The following is a 20,839-nucleotide window of genomic DNA, read 5'->3' as shown; positions in this document are numbered from 1 at the left end:
ACTGGCAACACCAGATTTGAGGGCATAGAAGGCAGGATTTCTGACCTGGAGGATAGGAACGTCAATGTGCTTGAACGTGTTGAATGTATTCTGAAGACCGTTTCTGCTCAAATTGAGGACTTGAAGACACACTCTTGGTGCAATAACATCCGTATAGCAGAATCCGCTAACATTAGAAGGATGGATGTATTTGTGGAACAACTACCGTTGGACCTATTCGACCCGAAGTCTTTTACCGGCGTCTTCAGAATCGAGAGGGGGCATCATTGCCTTGGAGCGTGCCCGGCTTCAGGTGCACCCCCAAGGAAGATTAATGCTAGACTACTTAATTATAGGGACCGGGACACAGCCCCCCCTGCACTGTCAAGGCTCAGTGATATCCCTTTACCCTGACCATACACCTGTAGTTCAAGAGGCTTGTTGCAAATTAAATAATGTTAAATGTATCCTTCAAAAACGAGGCCTGAAATATGGGATGCTGCACCCTGCACGACTGGGTGTGGAGGTGGGGGCCAGCACTGTTTCTTTACTACCCCAGCTGAGGCGATGCAGTTTTGTAAGCAACTTGGACCAGAAGTCCCCGGCCATGGGGGTGCCCAACAATCAGGCGTTCCCACTGGATCAGCGCCCAACTCCCCAAGGTCTCCCACGACTTGACTATTTAACTTGCATTGCTAACTTGGTGTTTAATTGCATGTTGGTGTCACTTTTCTTGTGCTGTTGATGTCTGTTTACTTATATTTGCACTTAATATGCCATCTTATTTTGACTCATCTTCCATGACCACTGCACCGATGATTCGTAAACTTGCATGCTTGTCTCATGGACCGTTGCCACCTCCTCAAGGTGTTTACCGTTAAGATTATGTTCTTTATTGTTTCGTGGCTATCGTGAATATTCCAGCATTTGTTATTGCTGGAGTGGGTGGGGTATGGGTTAGGAAAAGGAATTGTTCTATGTATTGTTGAAGCCAACTTGTTGTTAAGCACTGTGACATGCCAGACTGTGAGATCTCACCTGCACGTGCGATGCATACAAGGTGGACTGCGACATTACCTTTAAATAAGGTGCCCATTTTTAAGCTTACTTGCATGACATGGAATATTTGTGGTCTAAAGATTTAGTGAAAAGGGAAACAAGTATTGATTTATCTTACTAGGCACAGAGTAAATGTCTTTGTTCCCAATATTGACATCACTGATTTTTTTTTTTTGCCAAAGTACTCATGCAAGCTGAACGACATCAGACTGACTATATTATAATGGGAGGTGATTTTAATATTACCTGCCGGCCCGACTGACTCTACTGGTTTACCTCTTGCCACTAAACTGCACTCCTTGCAAACCCTAACCTATTTATTGGAGACACTACATTTAGTTGATGTATGGCGCACAGATGCCCTCATGGGCGTGACTACACTTTTTATTCTGCTCCACACAATGTGTGGACTCGTATTGACCATTAGTGTGCATCGAGTGGTGCTACAGTAGCGTGCAATCTCGAATCCCCCTGCAGTGGTGCTCAGACTCCACTAAATATATGGGTATTTATTTCCACCGAGACTGCATTGAGGTAATCTGTTGAAATTACGGGGCGGCCTTGGATATGCTTGAAATGCAGGTGAAATGCTTGATTAAGCTCTTGCTGGGAATGGCTGTGCGCATAGCTATTGTTGAAATGGTTGTACTGCCCAGATTTGAGTATCTGTTTTGAAATATTCCTATTGTGAGAACTGGCAGCTTCTTTGCTACCGAGCGGGTTACCAGTACAGCTCATATGGGCCGGGTGGTGTGCACGTGTCTGATGGGACACTATTACGTTTACTTATGAAAGGAGAAGGTTTGGAGTCCCGGATCTCCAGCTTAATTTTTTTATAGAGCAGGCCTAATATTAGTAGCATCCGGACGCTAGACTTTCCTTTCTTAAGCCTGAGAGGGCTCAACATCCCCATATTCCCCTATCTACTATGTTACTGCAAGGGCTCCCACGTAACCCAACTGAAATACAAACTCTTGCTACCTCTAGTTGGGCATGGTTCAAATTATTGAGACACGTGACATTCTTGATTCCCCTTATATCCCACTTGTTCACAATCTGTGTCTCCCCCTTACACAGGAGCACCTGCTTCAGCTTGCAGGTCACCGGAGACGTGTTTGAACATGAAGAGCTCAGGCCTCACGCTGCTGTGAATGAGAATGGGGACACCACCCCCATGGATGGGCTTGTATTGCATCGACTGTATAGCATTGTAGGAAGCTGGCTCTGTACATACTATATCAAAGTGAGATATAGTGTGCACAGCGTCCAGGCGTTCCACGGAGGCTTAATAAGGCTAAAGTAGATAGTACTAATGCTCTCTTTTGTGGTAGTGTGGTCGAGCAGTTAGACTTAACAGAGGGTAGTACAAAGCATTTGTTGTACACACACAAACAATAGAAGAAGCACACACTCAATGACTTAACTCCAGACCAATGGTTTTTATTCAGCAAAAATATATTTTCTTAATTTATTTTTAGAACCACAAGATTCAAGTTGCAGGTAATTATCTTAACACTTTCGTATTTCACACAGCTATCAACAGTACTTGGTTTGAAATAGGTAGGTAATACAGTTTTAGAATTATTGGCAATAATCTCTTTTAAAAATGGACACTACAATTTTCAGAATAAATGTCAGATCGTTTTGCAGGTAAGTACAACGCTTACAGTTTCAGGGTTTTAGGAACTCCACTGGCTGGGGTTCAAGTTAACCACAAACACCCACCACCAGCAACACAGGGCCGGTTGGGTGGAGAGGTCAAAGTGGAGCAAATTTAACGTGGGCTCCTATGGAGACAGGGGGTACTCGGAATCAGGCCTGCCGGAAGGTAAGTCCCCACAGCTCCGAAGGCCAGATGAGAGGGGATTAGAAGAGCACTGGAGGGGCAACAAGTAGGCACTAAACACACACCCTCAGCAGCACAGGGGCGGCTGGGTGCAGGGTGCAAACAGGATGTCGGGTTTCCAACGCTGATCTATGAGGAGACCCTGTGGGGCACTCAGAGGCTGCAGGCGAGGTCTTGGGGAGGGGGGGGGGGGGGGGGGGGGGAGTGTCGGGCACACCACCAGTCGGACAGGGAGAGGGGCCGCCTGCTGAACGTTGAGGCACCGGTGGTCAGTTTCTCCAAAGCCTGGGGTTGCGGGTGCAGTGTGTTCTTGGGCGTCAGATATCTTCGTCCGGAGCTTCGTGGTCGGGGGGGTCCATGGGATCCCCTCTGCAGGCGTTGTTGTGGAAGGGTGGAGAGGTCAACCCAGGGTGGGCACTTGCTCGCAATCGCCTAGGGACCCCTTCTGGCTGGGTGGACCACCTGGACACAGGCCGTGGGCGTCGGGTGCACAGGGGTCAAGACTCGCGCATCTGAAGTGAGGTGAGAGCCTTTGGTTGTAGGTTTCTTTAGACAGAGCCGCTGTCACAGGGCGGTCTTGGTCCTTTTGGGTGCAGAGCCATCCTCTGGAGTTGGGCAGAGGTCGCTGGTCCCACTGGATGCATTGCTGATCTTTTGCAGGGTCTTTGAAGAAGGAGACAGGCAGGTAGGGCTGGGGACAAAGCAGTTGTTGTTTTCCTTCTTCTGTGCTGGGGGTTTCAGCTTAGCAGTCCTCCTTCTTGTAGGTCACCAGGATCTGGTGAGCTGGGTTCATGGAAGCCCTTAAATATAAAATGTAGGGGGGTGACAGAGGTCAGAGGGCAGTAGCCAACAGCTACTCTCCCTGAAGGTGGCTACACCCTCCTTGTGACCACTCCCTTTGGGGAGGAGGGGCCACATTCCCATCCCTATTGGTCTCTGTCCCCCAAATCAAGATGGAGGATTCTAGAGGGAGGGGGTCACTTCAGCTCTGGACACCTTAAGGCTGGTCCCAGCTGAAGTGGTCACTCCTCCTTGTTTTTCTTAAGTTTCCAGCCAAACTTGCTGCCAAAAGTGAGGCTTTGTCCGGGGGTTGGGCATTTCCACTAGCTGGAGTGCCCTGGGGCACTGTAACACGAGGCCTGAGCCTTTGAGGCTCACCACCAGGTGTTACAGTTCCTGCAGGGGTGAGGTGGAACCACCTCCACCCAGAGCAGGCTTTGTTTCTGGCCCCAGAGAGCACAAATGCCCTCACCCCACTGGGTCAGAAACTCGTCTGCTAGTGGCAGGCTGGGACATACCAGTCAGCCCTATACTAGAGTATTGGGTAAAATACAGGGGCATCTCTAACATGCCTTATGTTTGCATTTTTTAATAAATCCCACACTGGCATCAGTGGGGGTTTATTATGCTGAGAAGTTTGATACCAATCTTTTGAGTATTCAGTGTAGCCATTATGGAACTGTGGAGTTTGTAATGACAAACTCCCAGACCATATACTTAATATGGCCACACTGCACTTACAATGACTAAGAATGGACTTAGACACTGTATGGGCATATTGCTCATGCAGCTATTCCCTCACCTGTGGTATAGTGCTACCTGCCTTAGGGCAGTAAGGCCGGCTAGAGGGGTGAATTACCTATGCCACAGGCAGTGTTTTGTGGGCATGGCGCCCTGAGGGGGATGCCATTTCGACTTTGGCTTTTACTCCCCACCAACAAACATAATCTGCAATGGCAGTGTGCATGTGTTAGGTGAGGGGTCCCTTAGGGTTGCACAACACATGCTGCAGCCCCTAGGAGCCCTCCCTGGTCACAGGTCCCTTGGCACCACTGGTACCATTTATAAGGGACTTACCTGTGTGCCAGAGGTGTGCCAATTGTGGAAACAATGGTAAATTTTTAGGGAACGAATACTGGTGCTGGGGCCTGGTTAGCAGGATCCCAGCACACTCTTAGTCAAGTCAGCATTAATATCAGCCAAAAAGTTGGGGGACAACTGCAACAAGTGCCAGTTTCCTACAGGCATGTTACATGAAACACTACCAGATTATCTACATGAACGCAAAGATTTTATTCTACTCACACTGGTAATCATATCCCCAGATAGTTGTCATATTTTTTCAAAATTATACTATGGTTCCTAGCGATTAAGACTCACTGGTGCAGAGAGGGCTGGGGTGGCCTTGGAGTGAGAAATAGGAGTCCCACTGCCTGACAAAACCTAGTACTGCTGTTGTACACAGACTAAGTTAGTTTCTGGTAACCATTGGCATAGGTTGCTCCACTATAAATATCTCAACAGGGTATACACAACCCTACGGGCTCTTGCCAAGCTTGACCCCACCAGACTGCACTGCTTCCCTAAATGCCATGCTGATCAGGCAGACTTCTTTCATCACTCCTGGACTTGTAGGGTGATAGCTACCTATTGGGGAGATATTTATGAAGTGCCATCTCAAATGATTGGTCATAAGCTAGCACTGGATCCATTAATGGCGCTGTTGGGATTTGTCAAACCACTCCCTCCGGGCCTATGACGATAAACTGCCACTGCCCTCCTTACTGCTAAAAGGTAGAGTTTGCTACAAAGGGGGGCCACAACGGTTCCTACTGTATCGTTCTGGCTCTAAGATCTGTACTACTTTTTGGCTCTTTGCAACCTCATACCTCTCGCCCCTAGGATATATGGCAGCCACTGCATGGTTATCTATTAGCGTTACCCACTACAGTGACCGATAATGTGGCCTAAAACTTTCTCATTGGTGCCAGTTGCTGGGAGTGGCGATCTCTGGATGTCTGTCCTTATATAATTGTTTTCTTCTATTTTTTCTTTGCAGGTCATATATAATTTCATAAATTCTCTGCTCCGGTGTATCATTTTATTCATCTTGCGTTTCTATTGCTTTGTATTTAGTTTTTTTTCCTTTGCCCTGTGCTGGACTGGCTAGATCACAAATGGATATGCACATCAGTGCCTTTGTTATTATGATGAGTATGGCTTTGATCTTTGTGTTGTAATTTTGCCAAAAAACTGCAAATAAAGCTTTAAAAAAGGATGTGTTTAAACCAGTCAAGTTATGAGAGACAGCTGGGAGGGGCATTTTCATATGAGGTGCTTGGTAGAGGATGGTTGACCTGATTCTGGTCCTTCTGTGATATATGATTCAAAAGAAACACAAACTAAACCCTACTGGGTTCAACAGGTCCTGTGAATATGCATGTTAGTTGAAAATGGTGACGCTAAGTGGAAAAAGGTTATGAAGTTTGGTACACCCAGGGTAATAACCTTAGGTGCCACAACACTTCCAGCACTAGCATTCTTTTTATGAAACACTAACCTTGGAGTACATGGAGGTTCAACTGCTCGACTTGAACTTTCTCATGTCCTTTATCACTACCAACTCGTTCTGGCTGGTCACACCTGTATCGAAAAAATAGGTGCGAGCACCCACTGGATGCCCAAAGTTGGTCTGTAATAGGGAAACAAGTGTATACAGGAAAGAACTTGGAGAGCCAAATGGTGTGCAATAGCACCTGAGGTCATGCAAACCAGTAGTAACAATTGTCACTATTGGAGGTACTGGCCAGGAGTAGTTAAATTGTGCCAGTGGGTCCCACCGCCACTTATTTTCAGGACTGGGAGTTTCTATATCTTTCCTGCGGGTGCCGATCTGCAGGACCTCACTGTAAAATGACATGGACATGCTGTTTAGCAACATACAAACACTGCAAAGTGCAGCTCAGACTGTCTGTCTATTTTCACAGCTGAGGTGTGAGCAACTGCAGCACAGGTCATGTACAGTACAGTGGCAGCAAGGGAATTCTGGGAAAGTTTGCTTTAACTCTATGCCTATCTACATCTTTCGCCGAAATACTGATATGAGGTTTGTCAACCGCATATATTCCTTCTACAATGTTAACTGCAGGCGCAACCAGAAGACCCAAAAGGGCAAGGGTATCAAACATTCACATTCAACCGTGTCCTAGTAGGCGTCCTTAAAAAACATCATTCATGCTTTATGCAATACCAAAAATGTATGGCGAAATTAGTCAACAAATGATCAAAAAATTCACTTTATATAAAAACGTCTTTTAATCATGTATATTTATAAGCAGCACAAACACATAAGTGTTCAGTGTAGTGTGAACAGAGGGCTCATTAGGTTGATAAGGCACCGCAATAAGATAATCACACTAAAAACAAAAATGACAGAAACAACTAAACAAATCTCTCAGCCGGATAGCTGTCAACAGCATTTCGATTCATACCACATTAAATGGTCATCATCAGGAGAAGGGTGGAATTAACCAAGGCATGGAAAGAGGTGGTACAGTTCAAAAAGGAAGTAAGGTTAGATCTCAGGAGGGAAAGAGCTTTGGCACAGGAAGTAAAGGCTAATGAGAAGGGGCACTGACCAGGTTTAAAGGTGGGAAGCTGAAATCTAGATTTAGTTAAGATGATTAACCACCACAGTGGTTAGTTATTGTTTTGTCGACTCAGCATGTATTCCTTTTTGCTGTTCAAAAAATTAACAACAGTCAACTGGCTGATGACAACGCCTATTGAATTAGCAAGAGACGATTCTGTTTGTGGTGTGTGTCAGAATCAGAAGTGATACCCAATAAAGTAACAGTAGTTTTTCTCAATATTACAAATTGTTGACCAGTTTCTAAGATGTAGCTGCCCGTGTTGGGCTGTCAGAGTAAACATGTGTGATACTGTTTGCTTTGCTTTCCTTTCCTGTCAGTTCTGGTCTGTGATAGCCCCACTTTCAACTCAATCAATTAATCAACGCATTTGTAAAGCGCACCACTCACCCGTGAGGTGTCAATGCGCTTGGGGAGGGCTGCTACTGCTCGAACAGCCAAGTCTTGAAATATCTCCTGAAGGTAAGTAGGTCTTGTGTCTGTCGCAGGAGGGTGGGAAGAGTGTTCCACATCTTGGCGGCGAGGTGGGAGAACAATCTGCAGTCATTCCGTGGATGCGTGGGATGGTGGCGAGGGCAAGGTCAGCAGAGCGAAGCTGTCGGATCTGGGTGTAGGAGAGCCGTCTTTTGAGGTATTCTGGTCCGGTGTTGTGCAGTGCCTTGGGAGCGTGGGTGAGGAGTTTGAACGTGATTCTATTGTTGACGGGGAGTCAGTGCCAGTCTCTGAGGTGGGTTGTGATGTGGCTGTGACGAGGGATGTTCAGGATGAGGCGTGTGGAGGCATTCTGTATGCGTTGCAGTCTTTTCTGGAGCTTGGCCGTGGTTCCTGCGTAAAGTGCATTGCCGAGCTATCTGAGCAATCAATCAATCAATCAAAAAAGCATATGGAGCATAATAATTAGGAAATATCTAACACTCTACTGCCATGGTTACTGATCTTTTCATTGCCATGCACTCTCCACAAAGCCTCAATTATTACTCACCCAGTAAAATGTCACCAAGGTCCCTCCTCTATGTGTAACAGAAGGATAACAAAAAGCAAAAGAAAATTGGGGAAAAGTAGATAAAAGAAAATAAGGGACAGTGATGAAGGCAAGACAGCTAAAGACGGCATAAAAATCTGCAGGATACCTGTGATCGAGCTTTATGCACTGTCTATGTAGGTAGAAGGTGGCACCAGTGGTGGAAGGGCAGCGTAAGAAAAACTCGGGCACCTTCCTTTTTTTTTTTCTTTCCTTAAATTAAGGATTGCTGCCAAGTAATAGTGACTGGGTCACCCAACAGTGAAACAAACAAGTCAAAGGAATATAAAGGAATGATTCACTTCCCAGCTGTTCCCTTGCAAAACAAGGTAGAAAAAGCTACTTAAAAGGTTATAGATTCAGTGAAGGCTCCATAGAAGATAGTGAATTCTACTCAAGTACTGAATATGACTGAACTGAGACAACAGAGGAATGACTTTGCTCATTCATTTATATTACATATATTAGGTCCTTGAGGTTTGTCAAAGCTCTGGTTTTTTTTTTACACCCGAGACAAAAGAGTGCGAGAACCCCATTTTTAATCAAGTGTAAGCATACAGCCACTTGTGTGCTTTAGGATACTACTTACTGTGGGCTTAAAGCAATTTAATTTGCTTGGTTCAGTGTCATTTAAAAATCCTTCTGTGCTATTGGTCAGTCATGCCTGTTAATCCCTCCCTTTTCTCTTTGGGAGCAGGGACCAACTACTGTATAATTAGGCTCTTCCCTGTTTAGCTGGTCTTTAGGGGACTTTTCTTTTTCCCTTTGTGTCCTGCTCGTTTACATCTGAAAGAGTATTTCCCCTGATTGGCTCTGTTTTCACCACCTATGACCTTTTCAGGGCTGTAAATTGTGGACTTCTCTCGAAATTCAAAGTGATCGAATTTACCGTCCCTCAACTACCCTCCCGGCTTCAGCCCTTCTCACACTCTTTGCGGTCCTTTCTTTGACGCCCCATTGTGGTTGTTTACATGAGCGGCATCTGTTAATCACTGATTGTCCACAGGTGTCCGGCGCCTCCAGGCCAGACACCGGCAAAGTGCTGCTCTAAAGCGATGGGGTGGACCTTTCTGTGAGGACCAGGGGCGGGTGGGCTTCATTGCAAAGAGCTGGCCTTCAGGTTGGGCTCACTGGGTTCAGGACATGCCTTGTTGCGAGGAGCAGGGCTCAGGAGAGCCCTCACTGGGGTTCAAGACATGCCTCACTGCTATGAGCTGGGTCTAGAAGCTTCTTGCGGACACCACCTTCTTAAATCTCCTTCCATCCACTTCACCCAATGAGGAGAGGGCACATGGTGTTGTGATGTCCGCTTCTGAGCTCTACGGCAAGGTAAGACTGCCATAGTTAACCTATACAGGGCCCTGTTTGTCAGTTACCTTGTTTTTATTGCACAGAGTGCATTGTAGCGCAGCACTACGCGTGCATCCATCTTAACCTTGTCAAGGTAATTACATCTCATTTACAATTTAGATTCTCTTTATTTTACGTAAGGGACTGAGTCCAATTTAGAAAAAAATTAGTTTAAATTTTTATTGTTTCCTCCCCCCCCCCCATGTGTACGTGGGTCATTTTTGCTGGTTGTAGGGGCATCTTGGTGCCTTCTGAGGCTGGACCCTTGGCACATGTATCTTGCCTGGCAAGTGCTTGTGCACCAGAGCCCCGTGTGACGTATCCTTCTGAACAAGAGGCCCACTTTACAGGTCGAGGTTTCGGTGTGGTGTTGCACTCGTAGCAGGAAGGGTGTGGAGTGCCATCGCCCATAAATGCCCTCGTTCTTGGCACATAAGTTTTTTCTTGGCTGTCACCACTGGCATGCTTGTGTGTGGGTGTAGTGAGAATATATACTGCCAACTAAGATGTCAACCACCTTCTGGTGTAACTGGACTGGTGAGACTTGGGAAAGGCACCTGTAATTTTTTGTAAATGTTGTCAGATGTGCTGGCGTCAAGGTCTCCTGGGTGAAGCATGGCCCACAAAGGGTTAAACGGCAGCCCTTGCACCCTTTTGTATATATTCGATTAATTGCTTTTGAAGGGAAAAAACACCCTCTAGACAATACGACTTGTCAGGGATTGTAAGCGCTATATAAAACATGTCCCCTCCTCCCTACCCATCAGCCTTGTGTTTGAGAGCGCAGGGGGGTGACGGTAAGATACCTGCTCAGAGATCCAGGTATTTACGGAGGCCAAAGGGCGGCGCATCACAATAATTACAGTTTCAATTACAGCAGTCAGTCGCTGCTGTTATTTCATTATGTCCACTGACATTTAATACCCAGGGCTGCGTTCAGTGCCTTTTATTGTAGGGATCGTGAATCTGGCGAGGTAATGCTGGCATTTGGTGGGGCGCTACGAAGCCCAGCTACTATCTGTACGTCAAGACACTGAAGCCATGGTAGAGGGTGCCCAACACAGACACAGGAGAACCCGACCCATGCAGATATTTGAGATCAACGTGTGAGAAATTTGCATAAGGTGGTGATCTGCAAAAGAAGCTTAGAGTTTACCAAGGATATGGTTCCTAATTAGGTTGAGTGCCTGCTGCAGAGACATGTACGCATCCGTCTGACGTCATCAGGTTGGCCCTTGATCAGACAGTATTATTCGATGTAGGTTCTGTGCTGGGATTGGTGGGACCCTGTTTGTTTTTTTACAATGTGATTTATTTATTTACCAAGGATTTTCCAAGTTGATGTTGATTGTTAAAAAAACTTTTTTTTAAAAAAACATTGTTTTTACATTGTCGAATTTATGTTCTGCTTTTAATTTAAGTATTTTGTGGATTGTTTGTCGTCGACTCTGCTCTGCCTTATCGCCCCATCAGATACATTAATCTGGTGCTTTATTTGTATAGCAAGGCTTTCTGTATTCATGGAGTTTGTAATTTATGTGCTTTTTTACCAAGAGTGAGAGAGGAGCGGTGTACCGTACATAAGTTTGTTTGGCATGTGTAGTAAAGTTCCTTCTTTTTGTCAGGGTTACCCCCACTTTTTGCCTGCTGTCAGTGTGTTTTGACTGTGTTCACTCTGATACTTCTAACCAGGACCCTAGTGACGGTGCTCTCTCCTTCTAAATGTGTTTGCTTAGGACTTAGTACACCCAACAACTGGCATACTGGTGCCCCTATGTAAGTCCCTAATATATGGAATTGGGGCACCAGGGGATACTCAGGATGTAGTATGCCACCAATGGGAGCCCAAGTAAAATGTGTATGTAGGCCTGCCTTTGCAGCCTGCGTGAAAAGGTGCATGTACCCTTTTACTACAGGTCAATGCACCAGGTCACTGTGAGTCACCCCTATGACAGGCCCTCCTAGTCCAGAGGGCAGGTTGCAAGTACCTGAGTGTGCAGGCACCCATCCATAAGCAGAGGTGCCTCTACGAACTCCAGCCCCATTTTCCTGGGCTTCATAAGTGCGGGGAAGCCATTTTACCCGTGTACTGGATAAAGGTCAACTGTGTCATCTGTGTCCAACTTCATAATGGTAACTCTGAACCTGGGCATGTTTGGTATCAAACATGTTGGAATCATACCCCACTACTGTTGCCAGTATTGGTTCTATGATTCCACCCACTTTGGGGTCTCCTTAGAGGATTCCCAGCATTTCTTCTACCAGTCTTCTGGGGTTTTCCGGGCAGCCTGCGCGGCTGCTCCCCCACAGTCCGGTATCTGCCCTCCTGCTGCTTAGCCTGCTCAAGCAGAGGAAGGCAGAACAAAAGGTTTCCCTTGGGCGAGGAAGGCAACACCCTCTCCCTTTGGAAATAGGTGTTTCATGGCTTGGGAGGGGTAGCCACCGGTATGCTCTGAAGGGCACATTTGGTGCCCTACTTGCATAAACCGGTTTGCACCAGCTCCGGCACAAAAATGGACAATGGAAAGGGAAGTGAACACTCCCCTATCCATCACCACCCCAGGGGTGGTGCCCAGAGCTCTTTTAGGTGGCCACTTGAGTCTGCCATCTTGACCCCAAGGTGGGCAGAGGCCCCTTGGAGTATCTGAGGGGGCAGGTCAGGCAGGTGACGTCACAGTCCCGTCCTGATAGGTGGTCACCCTGCAAGGCGACCAATCCCCCTTCCTGGGCCAGTTAGGGTCTCCCTCCAGGGTCAGTCTTCAGATTTGACATGCAAGATTCCAGCAGGACTCCTCTGCATAGTTTACTTCATCTTCTGGCCACCAGAACTGCAACTGGACCCTTCATGAACCTACAATCTGCAAGTCCAGTGATGACTATGCTGTGTAAACTTGTTTCTCTGGCTCCTTCAAGCAACTGCAACATTTCCCTGGCTGCGCATACTCTGAGGGCGACAAGTCTTCAGTCTGCCCAAGAAGCAAGAAGGAATCTCCCTTGGAGTGAAGGAGTCTCTGGCTGCACAAATTACTCACCCGCCGGTCAAATGCAAGTCATTTTTACATATTTTTATTCTTCAAAGTACCTTTCGGCCCCCTTTTTATTAATTTTCCCTCTCTCAGCGATGGTGTCCGTGGTGAGCAGCTCTTACTGTGATACAGTCTCTAGTACTTTGCGTTGGTGGCTCACATCACATCTGTTTCCTGATCCATAGGTTGACTGCAGTTAGAGGAGCTTGATGTTAACAAACTATTTACAAATCTTTTTTATAGTGCAGACTCTCCTATAGTCCTGGCATATTACTTAAGCCTGATTTAAGGTAAAGGCATGGGTTGGTCCTTTTTGTGGTATACATCTATTAACATCCTTAAGGTCAAACGGCCTCCGAACAACTCACATACCCTTCCTAGTGTTTATCATAATGCAGCCTGGGAAGAAGAAGCATGCAGCAGAGGAGAAGTCGCAGATGAGGGCATATCTGGGGCAATGGGCAAATGTTACAGACTCTCAGATTCACTAATTCACTCTCTCGCTTCCTCTATCTACATAAACACACAAATCCATGCCACATACAGCCACTACACACAGCACATTTTCACATCTCATAATACCATGCCACACAATTCAACTACACACACTTACCCTCCACATCATTCCACTACATGCCACAGAATTACAAACCAATAAAATAAAATCCACATAATTCAACTCTCCTCCATGCCACAAACGCCACTTCACAAAACACTCAGCTACGTAACTCCACTCCAGTCCACAACATATAATTACACTCCACACAATGCAATTCAACTCCAGGTAATTCCACTACACATAATTATACTCCAAGCTACAGTTCACCCCACATATATACAATACACCTAGATCCACTCAAATCCAAAACACACACACTCCACAAAATAAATTCTACTTCACAAAATATCACATAATTAGCCACCATATAATAACTACTCCTCACCATGCCACATACCACTCCAAATCATGCAACATAACTCCACACAATTCCAAACCACACAATTCTGCACCACACAACATAAATACAATCCACATTATACCACTCAGTGCCACATAATTACACATCACATAATTACACTATACTCAATACAACATAAATACACCCCACATAAATGCACTATGTGCCACATACCAGAAATCAATATTAATACACTCCACAAAACATATTTTCAATAAACATAGGTTCAGGCAAAGCCATACAGTTCCACACCACTCAATTCAGCTCCACACATTTCCAATAAACACCACATAATTCCACACCAAACCACATAACGACAAAACACTAGTCCCCAACATACCACATACCTCCAATCCACAACAGTTTTCCTCATTGTGCCACAAAATGTAACAGCACACCACATAATACAACTCCACAACATGTCAATATACAACACACAATACCATTTCACATAATTAACTTCATAGCTCACAAACTCACTCTACATAATTCTATTACACTTGATACCATTTAATTACTATCCATATAATTCTACAACACACCATGCCACATATTTCCATTACACAATTCCACGCCATTCAATTCCACAACAAATTATTCCAATACAATCCATCTCTCACTCGCACTTTCACCAACTCGGTCATCTCTCCACAACACACCCACTGCCCCTCTCCTCTCTCTCCCACTCCTACTACCTCCCTCATCTTGCAATCCCACTGCCCCTCTCATCCGTCCCTCCCACTGCCTATCTCCTTTCAATAATACCCGCTCACATATGCTACCGCCTTGCACCTCCTCAAACTGTGCACTAATCCACCTCTCACCTCCCCACCCCTCAGGAGCCCATCCCATTCATCCCACTCTCTCTCGCTCTATCGCGTACTCTCTCATCCCTCTCTCTCGGTCTCACAGTCTTCCAGCCTCTCTCGTATGGCTCACTTCAGGTCTTCGAGCACAGTATCATGCCTTTTCAAGCTTTCCATCCCTCAAACCCACACTCTCCTCCCCTTCTTCGGGTGGCTTCTGCATACACAGATCACAGATGCTCCCTCTTTATACTTCTTTAGCCTGCTGTCCACTTCTTTCTCAGACACTCTTTCTGCTCTCCCCTGTCTCGAGTTCATTCACCACTTCGTGCACAAACTACCTATCCCTCTCTATCTTCCATTTTATCTATTCTGTGCAGCTCTCACCCCTATCTATTCATCATGACACATAATTCCACTACACAAATTCACTACAAACCACACAATTTCACAACTAACAATTCCAATTCAACTCACATAATTCCACTCCTCACCACATACATCCACTACACTCCAAACCAAATCACATAGGTAAAAGACACTGTTTTACCTATGTAAAAGCTCCAACTCTCACAAATGCGAGACCTATTGCATTGCAAATGCTTGTTTAAGGCTTGTGGAGGAACATGTGGAAATGCTTCTGTAAGACTGTCCATGGCTTATGGGCTTGGAGGTGAAAGTGACAACATAACACGTTACCCACTATCAGGGGGGGGGCTCTACTATTGCAAATTAAACACCAGATTCTTAACCTCCAACTATTAAATGAGTTTGAGGTGGTTACATTTCTACACAAGGACTTTGTTCCTTCAACAGTTTTTGAGAGCTTTCAAAACTGGTTATTGTTTAGCTATGTAGTTAAAGGAGGCTTAATTAGACAGCTGATTAGCCTGGTTTATATTCACATATTGGGGATTAGTGGCGATGTAACAGTACCATACAGACTCAGATATTCTTTCTCTGTGAATATGAGCAATCTCCTTCAAATACCGAACACTAATCGCATAAAAAAGGTAACACTACTAGGCAAAGAGTATAACTGTGAAAATAAAGGGTCACCATTCTATCCTGTCACAGAGAAACTTTTGAAGAACTGTTCAAAGATTGCACATCTTGATCTATTTGCAGCTGTACACATAGACATGCTTATTTTAAAAGCTTGGTACTGTATCATAGCAATGGCTGTCTATGACTCACTCAAATCTGATTATCCTTTGCATGGGCTTCGCCAGTCCTACTGCTAAGCTTACTCTCCTCAACCTAATTCCACAACTACCTCCTTTGATTGTGAAGGTTCACTACCATTACATTTAAGAGCCGTATGTGGTCTAATTTTTTAGATCATTGTAGCATTTTCTATTGTTGCCCTTTAGCTATCTAAACAACTTGTGAGCTTCTTACGATACAATAATTTAATTCCTTTCAATATTTCTCATTTATATAGTTTAGTATGTTGGGAAAAAGGTAATTACAATGAAAGATGGACAAACAATGATTGATCTTTTTGTTCAATGTTGGTAACACTGAGTAGAAGGAAATTCATCAATATAAAACAAAATAGCAACATATTGTGGATGCAAAGGATGGCTATGCTAACATAAGGAGCTTAGAGAAAGCCATCACTATTATTAAAATAATGTACATGAACTTATACATTTAAAAAAATGACAAGTTCAAACTTACCACCATACTCTGCGCCTAATCTTAACATTACACGAATTGGAAAAACCTTTGCCCACGGCACCTCCATTTTATGAATGAGAATTCCACATAGGAAAGGAGTATTTGGCAATGGAAGTTCACTGAGATTTTGAAAAGTCGGTGCTATAAAAAGAAATCCTCCATGTTCCTTGCTATCGAGAAAGCTTTCATTAAAGGTAACATTCTCCAAATTGTTGATGTATTTTCCTTTATATAATAAAAAAATAAAAAAATAAAAATTACATGAGGATAAACTGCAAAATGTCACATAGTTAGCTAGCTACACAACAATTTTTTGTTATTCAGGACGGCAATGTAGTGTTTCTACAGCACTCTTATTTTTCCAAGAGTACTAAGTGAGAAGCAGTTACATAAAACTTCATCTCAAATTGTACTTTTCAGTGCTCCAAATGTACAGAAATTAACCATCTACTTTTTGGAAAAACCTGGAAAAATATTTGGCAGTAGCCGATATTTTGTTACTTACATTTTTCTAAAGTCACATAAAGTGCATATCCTGCATTGTATATTACTTGAAAAGTTAAACTTGTTTTTCTTCATTTAAGCTGCAAAACAATTGCAACAAATAAGTTACTTACCCTTGGTAAAGCTTTTTTTTTAATGGTGGATTCTCTATCTAAAAGCAGATTCTTCACCTTGCGAATATCCCCAGGCACAAGATGGGATCCTGAAGATTTTTGCAACAAGCCTCCACACTCCGAGAGGTTGTCGGGTGGCTCTGTGTCTGCCTCATTCCTCCCTGAAATGACAGTTGTAGCCACACAAGCACCACTCCAGTGTGCTGATATTGATTTATTTCTTGACGCTGTCTATGTCCTTGGAGACCAAAAATTATTAGCTGTTCCAAGTGTGCTGATCTTTAATTTTGACCTCTTTGGACAAAGAAAAATACCATTCCACAGAACAGGAAGATAGAAGAGTAGTGCGGATTTTGGGGTTAGAGTGAGTATCTAGGATAAACTGTGTTACCAAAGATAAGTAACTTGTTCTTCTGATGGATAGTTCTAGCCACAAATTCCTCACTTTCTGAAACTATGCCAACACAGTACCTCCAAAGGTGGTGAGCCTACGGAAAGGTTCGGATCAAGCCATCCTGCAGGGCAGAATGGATAAAATGCCCTTCTAGTTGAACCTGGATCTTGATGCACTATTGCTTTGAGAACATGTGGACTGATGCTCATGTTATATCTGACAGACACCCGTTGCCAACACAGAGGGAGCAGCCTTGGCTCTGGTGGAATGAGCAGTCAGATCTTCTTGAAGCTGTTTCTTAACCAATACATAGCAGAACTTAATGCAGCTAACTATACATTTTGACAAGATCCTTCACCTAATGGTCTTTCGTTTGGCAAATGTAAAAACTCAATACTATTGGGGTCCAAACAATGGCATCTCTCCACCATTTTCAGTGGATGGACGTCGGAGGGGTGATGGACAGTTATACATGAAAAGGAGCCATAACCTTTGGCAGAAAGGTTGCTCTAGTCCTCAACACCAGTCTTTTTGGAAAAAAGATGTGATAGGGAAGCTAGACTGAAAGAGCCTGAAGCCCACACGTGTGATGAGCTGACGTCATCGGAACAAAAAAGACAGTCTTTACAGTCAGAAGACCTAATTAGCAGACCTAATATGCAGCTGTGTATTGGCTTAAAAGGGGTGCATGTGAGAAAAATGTCAAAATTATTATGGCATTGTGACATCACGAAAGGTTAAGGGAAACATACAAGTTAGGCATTTAAGAAAACTCATCACAACTATTGATTTCAACAAAGACGACTGATCCAGCAAACGCAAAAAGGCTGAAAAGGCCAACAAATAAGCTTTGACCGTTGCGCACTGCAAGTCCTTGCTGGGCCAAAGACAAAACAAACAATACATTTGCCTGCGAATGGTCTGTATTGAAGGTGCCACTCCAGGCTACAAACCTGTCCCAGCACCTGGGGCAACCAGACTTTGTAGAAGGCTGCCTGGGAGCAAGGATGACATTCGCTACTCTCGAAGAGAGATCAAATGCAGTTAAGTGCTACAGCTCAATCTTCAGGCATGGCGGTGTAGACTGTGCAGACCTGGTTGCAAAACCCTAGACTCCTGCTGCAATACTAGATCGATCTAGAGTGGCAGCCTGATTGGAGGACAGATACCCATTCCCAGGAAGTTCTGGGTACCACACTCTCCTCTTGGTCACTAAGATGACTTCGACATGTTCCTTCCTGATCTACATCGGAACTCAAGCAGAGGCAGGTGGACACACTGGAGTTCCATGCTCTACTCTAGGTGGAATAAGTCTCCAAGAGATCCTCCTTGGGAACTCAAAGGCGCAACAGTGCAGACAATGCAAGTTCTCAGCAGTTGTGAAAATATCGAGCCAAGGTTCTACCAATTGCTGGAAGACACTGTAAGGAAATGCCTCCTTGGCATGGTTACCCACTGACTTTTTGCCTTTGCTGATGCCAAGTTATGATTTGAAAGTGTGCTGGGACCCTGCTAACCAGGCCCCATCACCAGTGTTCTTTCCCTATACTGTACCTTTGTCTCCACAATTGGCACAACCCTGGCACCCAGGTAACTCCCTTGTAACTGGTACTCCTGGTACCAAGGGCCCTGATGCCAGGGAAGGTCTCTAAGGGCTGCAGCATGTCTTATGCCACCCTAGGGACCCCTCACTCAACACATACTCACTGCCTGCCAGCTTGTGTGTGCTGGTGGGGAGAAAAATGACAGTCGACATAGCACTCCCCTCAGAGTGCCATGCCAACCTCACACTGCCAGTAGCATAGGTAAGTCACCCCTCTAGCAGGCCTTCCAGCCCTAAGGCAGGGTGCACTATACCACAGGTGAGGGCATATGTGCATAAGCACTATGCCTCTACAGTGTCTAAGCAAAACCTTAGACATTGTAAGTGCAGGGTAGCCATAAGAGTATAGGGTCTGGGAGTCTGTCAAACACGAACTCCACAGCACCATAATGGCTACACTGAAAACTGGGAAGTTTGGTATCAAACTTCTCAGCTCAATACATGCAAACTGATGCCAGTGTACACTTTATTGTAAAATACACCCAGAGGCCATCTTAGAGATGCCCCCTGAAAACATACCCGACTTCCAGTGTGGGCTGACTAGTTTTTGCCAGCCTGCCACACACCAGACATGTTGCTGGCCACATGGGGAGAGTGCCTTTGTCATTCTGTGGCCAGGAACAAAGCCTGTACTGGGTGGAGGTGCTTCTCACCTCCCCCTGCAGAAACTGTAACACCTGGCGGTGAGCCTCAAAGGCTCACCCCCTTTGTTACAGCGCCAAAGGGCATATCCCAGCTAGTGGAGATGCCCGCCCCTCCGGCCACTGCCCCCACTTTTGGCAGCAAGGCTGGAGGACATAATGAGGAAAACAAGGAGGAGTCACCCCCCCCCCCCCCCCCAGTCAGGACAGCCCCTTGAGGTGTCCTGAGCTGAGGTGACTCTTACTTTTAGAAATCCTCCATCTTGTAGAAGGAGGATTCCCCCAATAGGATTAGGGATGTGCCCCACCTCCCCACAAGGAGGAGGCACAAAGAGGGTGTAGCCACCCTCAAGGACAATAGCCATTGGCTACTGCCCTCCCAGACCTAAACACACCCCTAAATTCAGTATTTAGGGGCTCCTAGAACCAAGGAATATAGATTCCTGCAACCTAAAGAAGAAGGACTGCTGACCTGAAGCCCTGCAGTGAAGACAGAGACGACAACTGATATGGCCCCAGCCCCACCGGCCTGTCTCCCTACTTCGACGAAAACTGCAACAGCGACACATCCAACAGGGACCAGCGACCTCTGAAGCCTCAGAGGATTGCCCTGCATCTAAAGGACCAAGAAGCTCCCGACCACAGTGGCCCTGTTCAAGAAACTGCAACTTTCTGCAACAAAGAAGCAACTTTAAAGACCCCACGTTCCCGCCGGAAGCGTGAGACTTTCCACTCTGCACCCGACGCCCCCAGCTCGACCTGTGGAAAACTAACACTACAGGGAGGACTGCCCGGCGACTGCGAGCCCGTGAGTAGCCAGAGTTGACTCCCCCTGGACCCCCACAGCGACGCCTGCAGAGGAAATCCAGAGGCTCCCCCTGACCGCAACTGCCTGTAACAAGGAACCAGATGCCTGGAACCAGCACTGCACCCGCAGCCCCCAGGACCTGAAGGAACCGAACTCCAGTGCAGGAGCGACCCCCCCGGCGACCCTCTGCCTAGCCCAGGTGGTGGCTACCCCGAGGAGCCCCCCCTGTGTCTGCCTGCATTGTTGAAGAGACTCCCGGGTCTCCCCATTGATTCCTATCTAAAACCAGACGCCTGTTTGCACTCTGCACCCGGCCGCCCCTGTGCCGCTGAGGGTGTACTTTCTGTGCCTGCTTATGTCCCCCCGGTGCCCTACAAAACCCCCCTGGTCTGCCCTCCGAGGACGCGGGTACTTACCTGCTGGCAGACTGGAACCGGGGCACCCCTATTTCCATTGAAGCCTATGTGTTTTGGGCACCACTTTGACCTCTGCACCTGACTGGCCCTGAGCTGCTGGTGTGGTAACTTTGGGGTTGCCTTGAAACCCCAACGGTGGGCTACCTTGGACCCAACTTTGAACCCTGTAAGTGTTTTACTTACCTGTGAACTTAACAATTA

At 45.8% G+C, this 20,839-nt stretch overlaps 1 protein-coding gene across 2 annotated transcripts in view; it reads right to left on the bottom strand.

Moving 5' to 3' along the window:
- Nucleotides 1–20,839, bottom strand: part of ZFYVE16 (zinc finger FYVE-type containing 16) — a 429,022-nt gene that overhangs the window by 128,259 nt on the left and 279,924 nt on the right. For both annotated transcript variants that reach the window (XM_069224433.1, XM_069224442.1), the window contains one exon: nt 16,160–16,384. In XM_069224433.1, coding sequence (XP_069080534.1) covers nt 16,160–16,384 — 225 coding nt within the window. The remainder of the gene's footprint in view (nt 1–16,159; nt 16,385–20,839) is intronic.

This window comes from Pleurodeles waltl, chromosome 1_1 (genome assembly GCF_031143425.1).
Source record: "Pleurodeles waltl isolate 20211129_DDA chromosome 1_1, aPleWal1.hap1.20221129, whole genome shotgun sequence".
In the NCBI taxonomy this organism is placed as follows: Eukaryota; Metazoa; Chordata; class Amphibia; order Caudata; family Salamandridae; genus Pleurodeles; species Pleurodeles waltl.
Note: the sequence above shows the minus strand (reverse complement) of the source record. Positions and strands in the feature narration are given on the sequence as shown.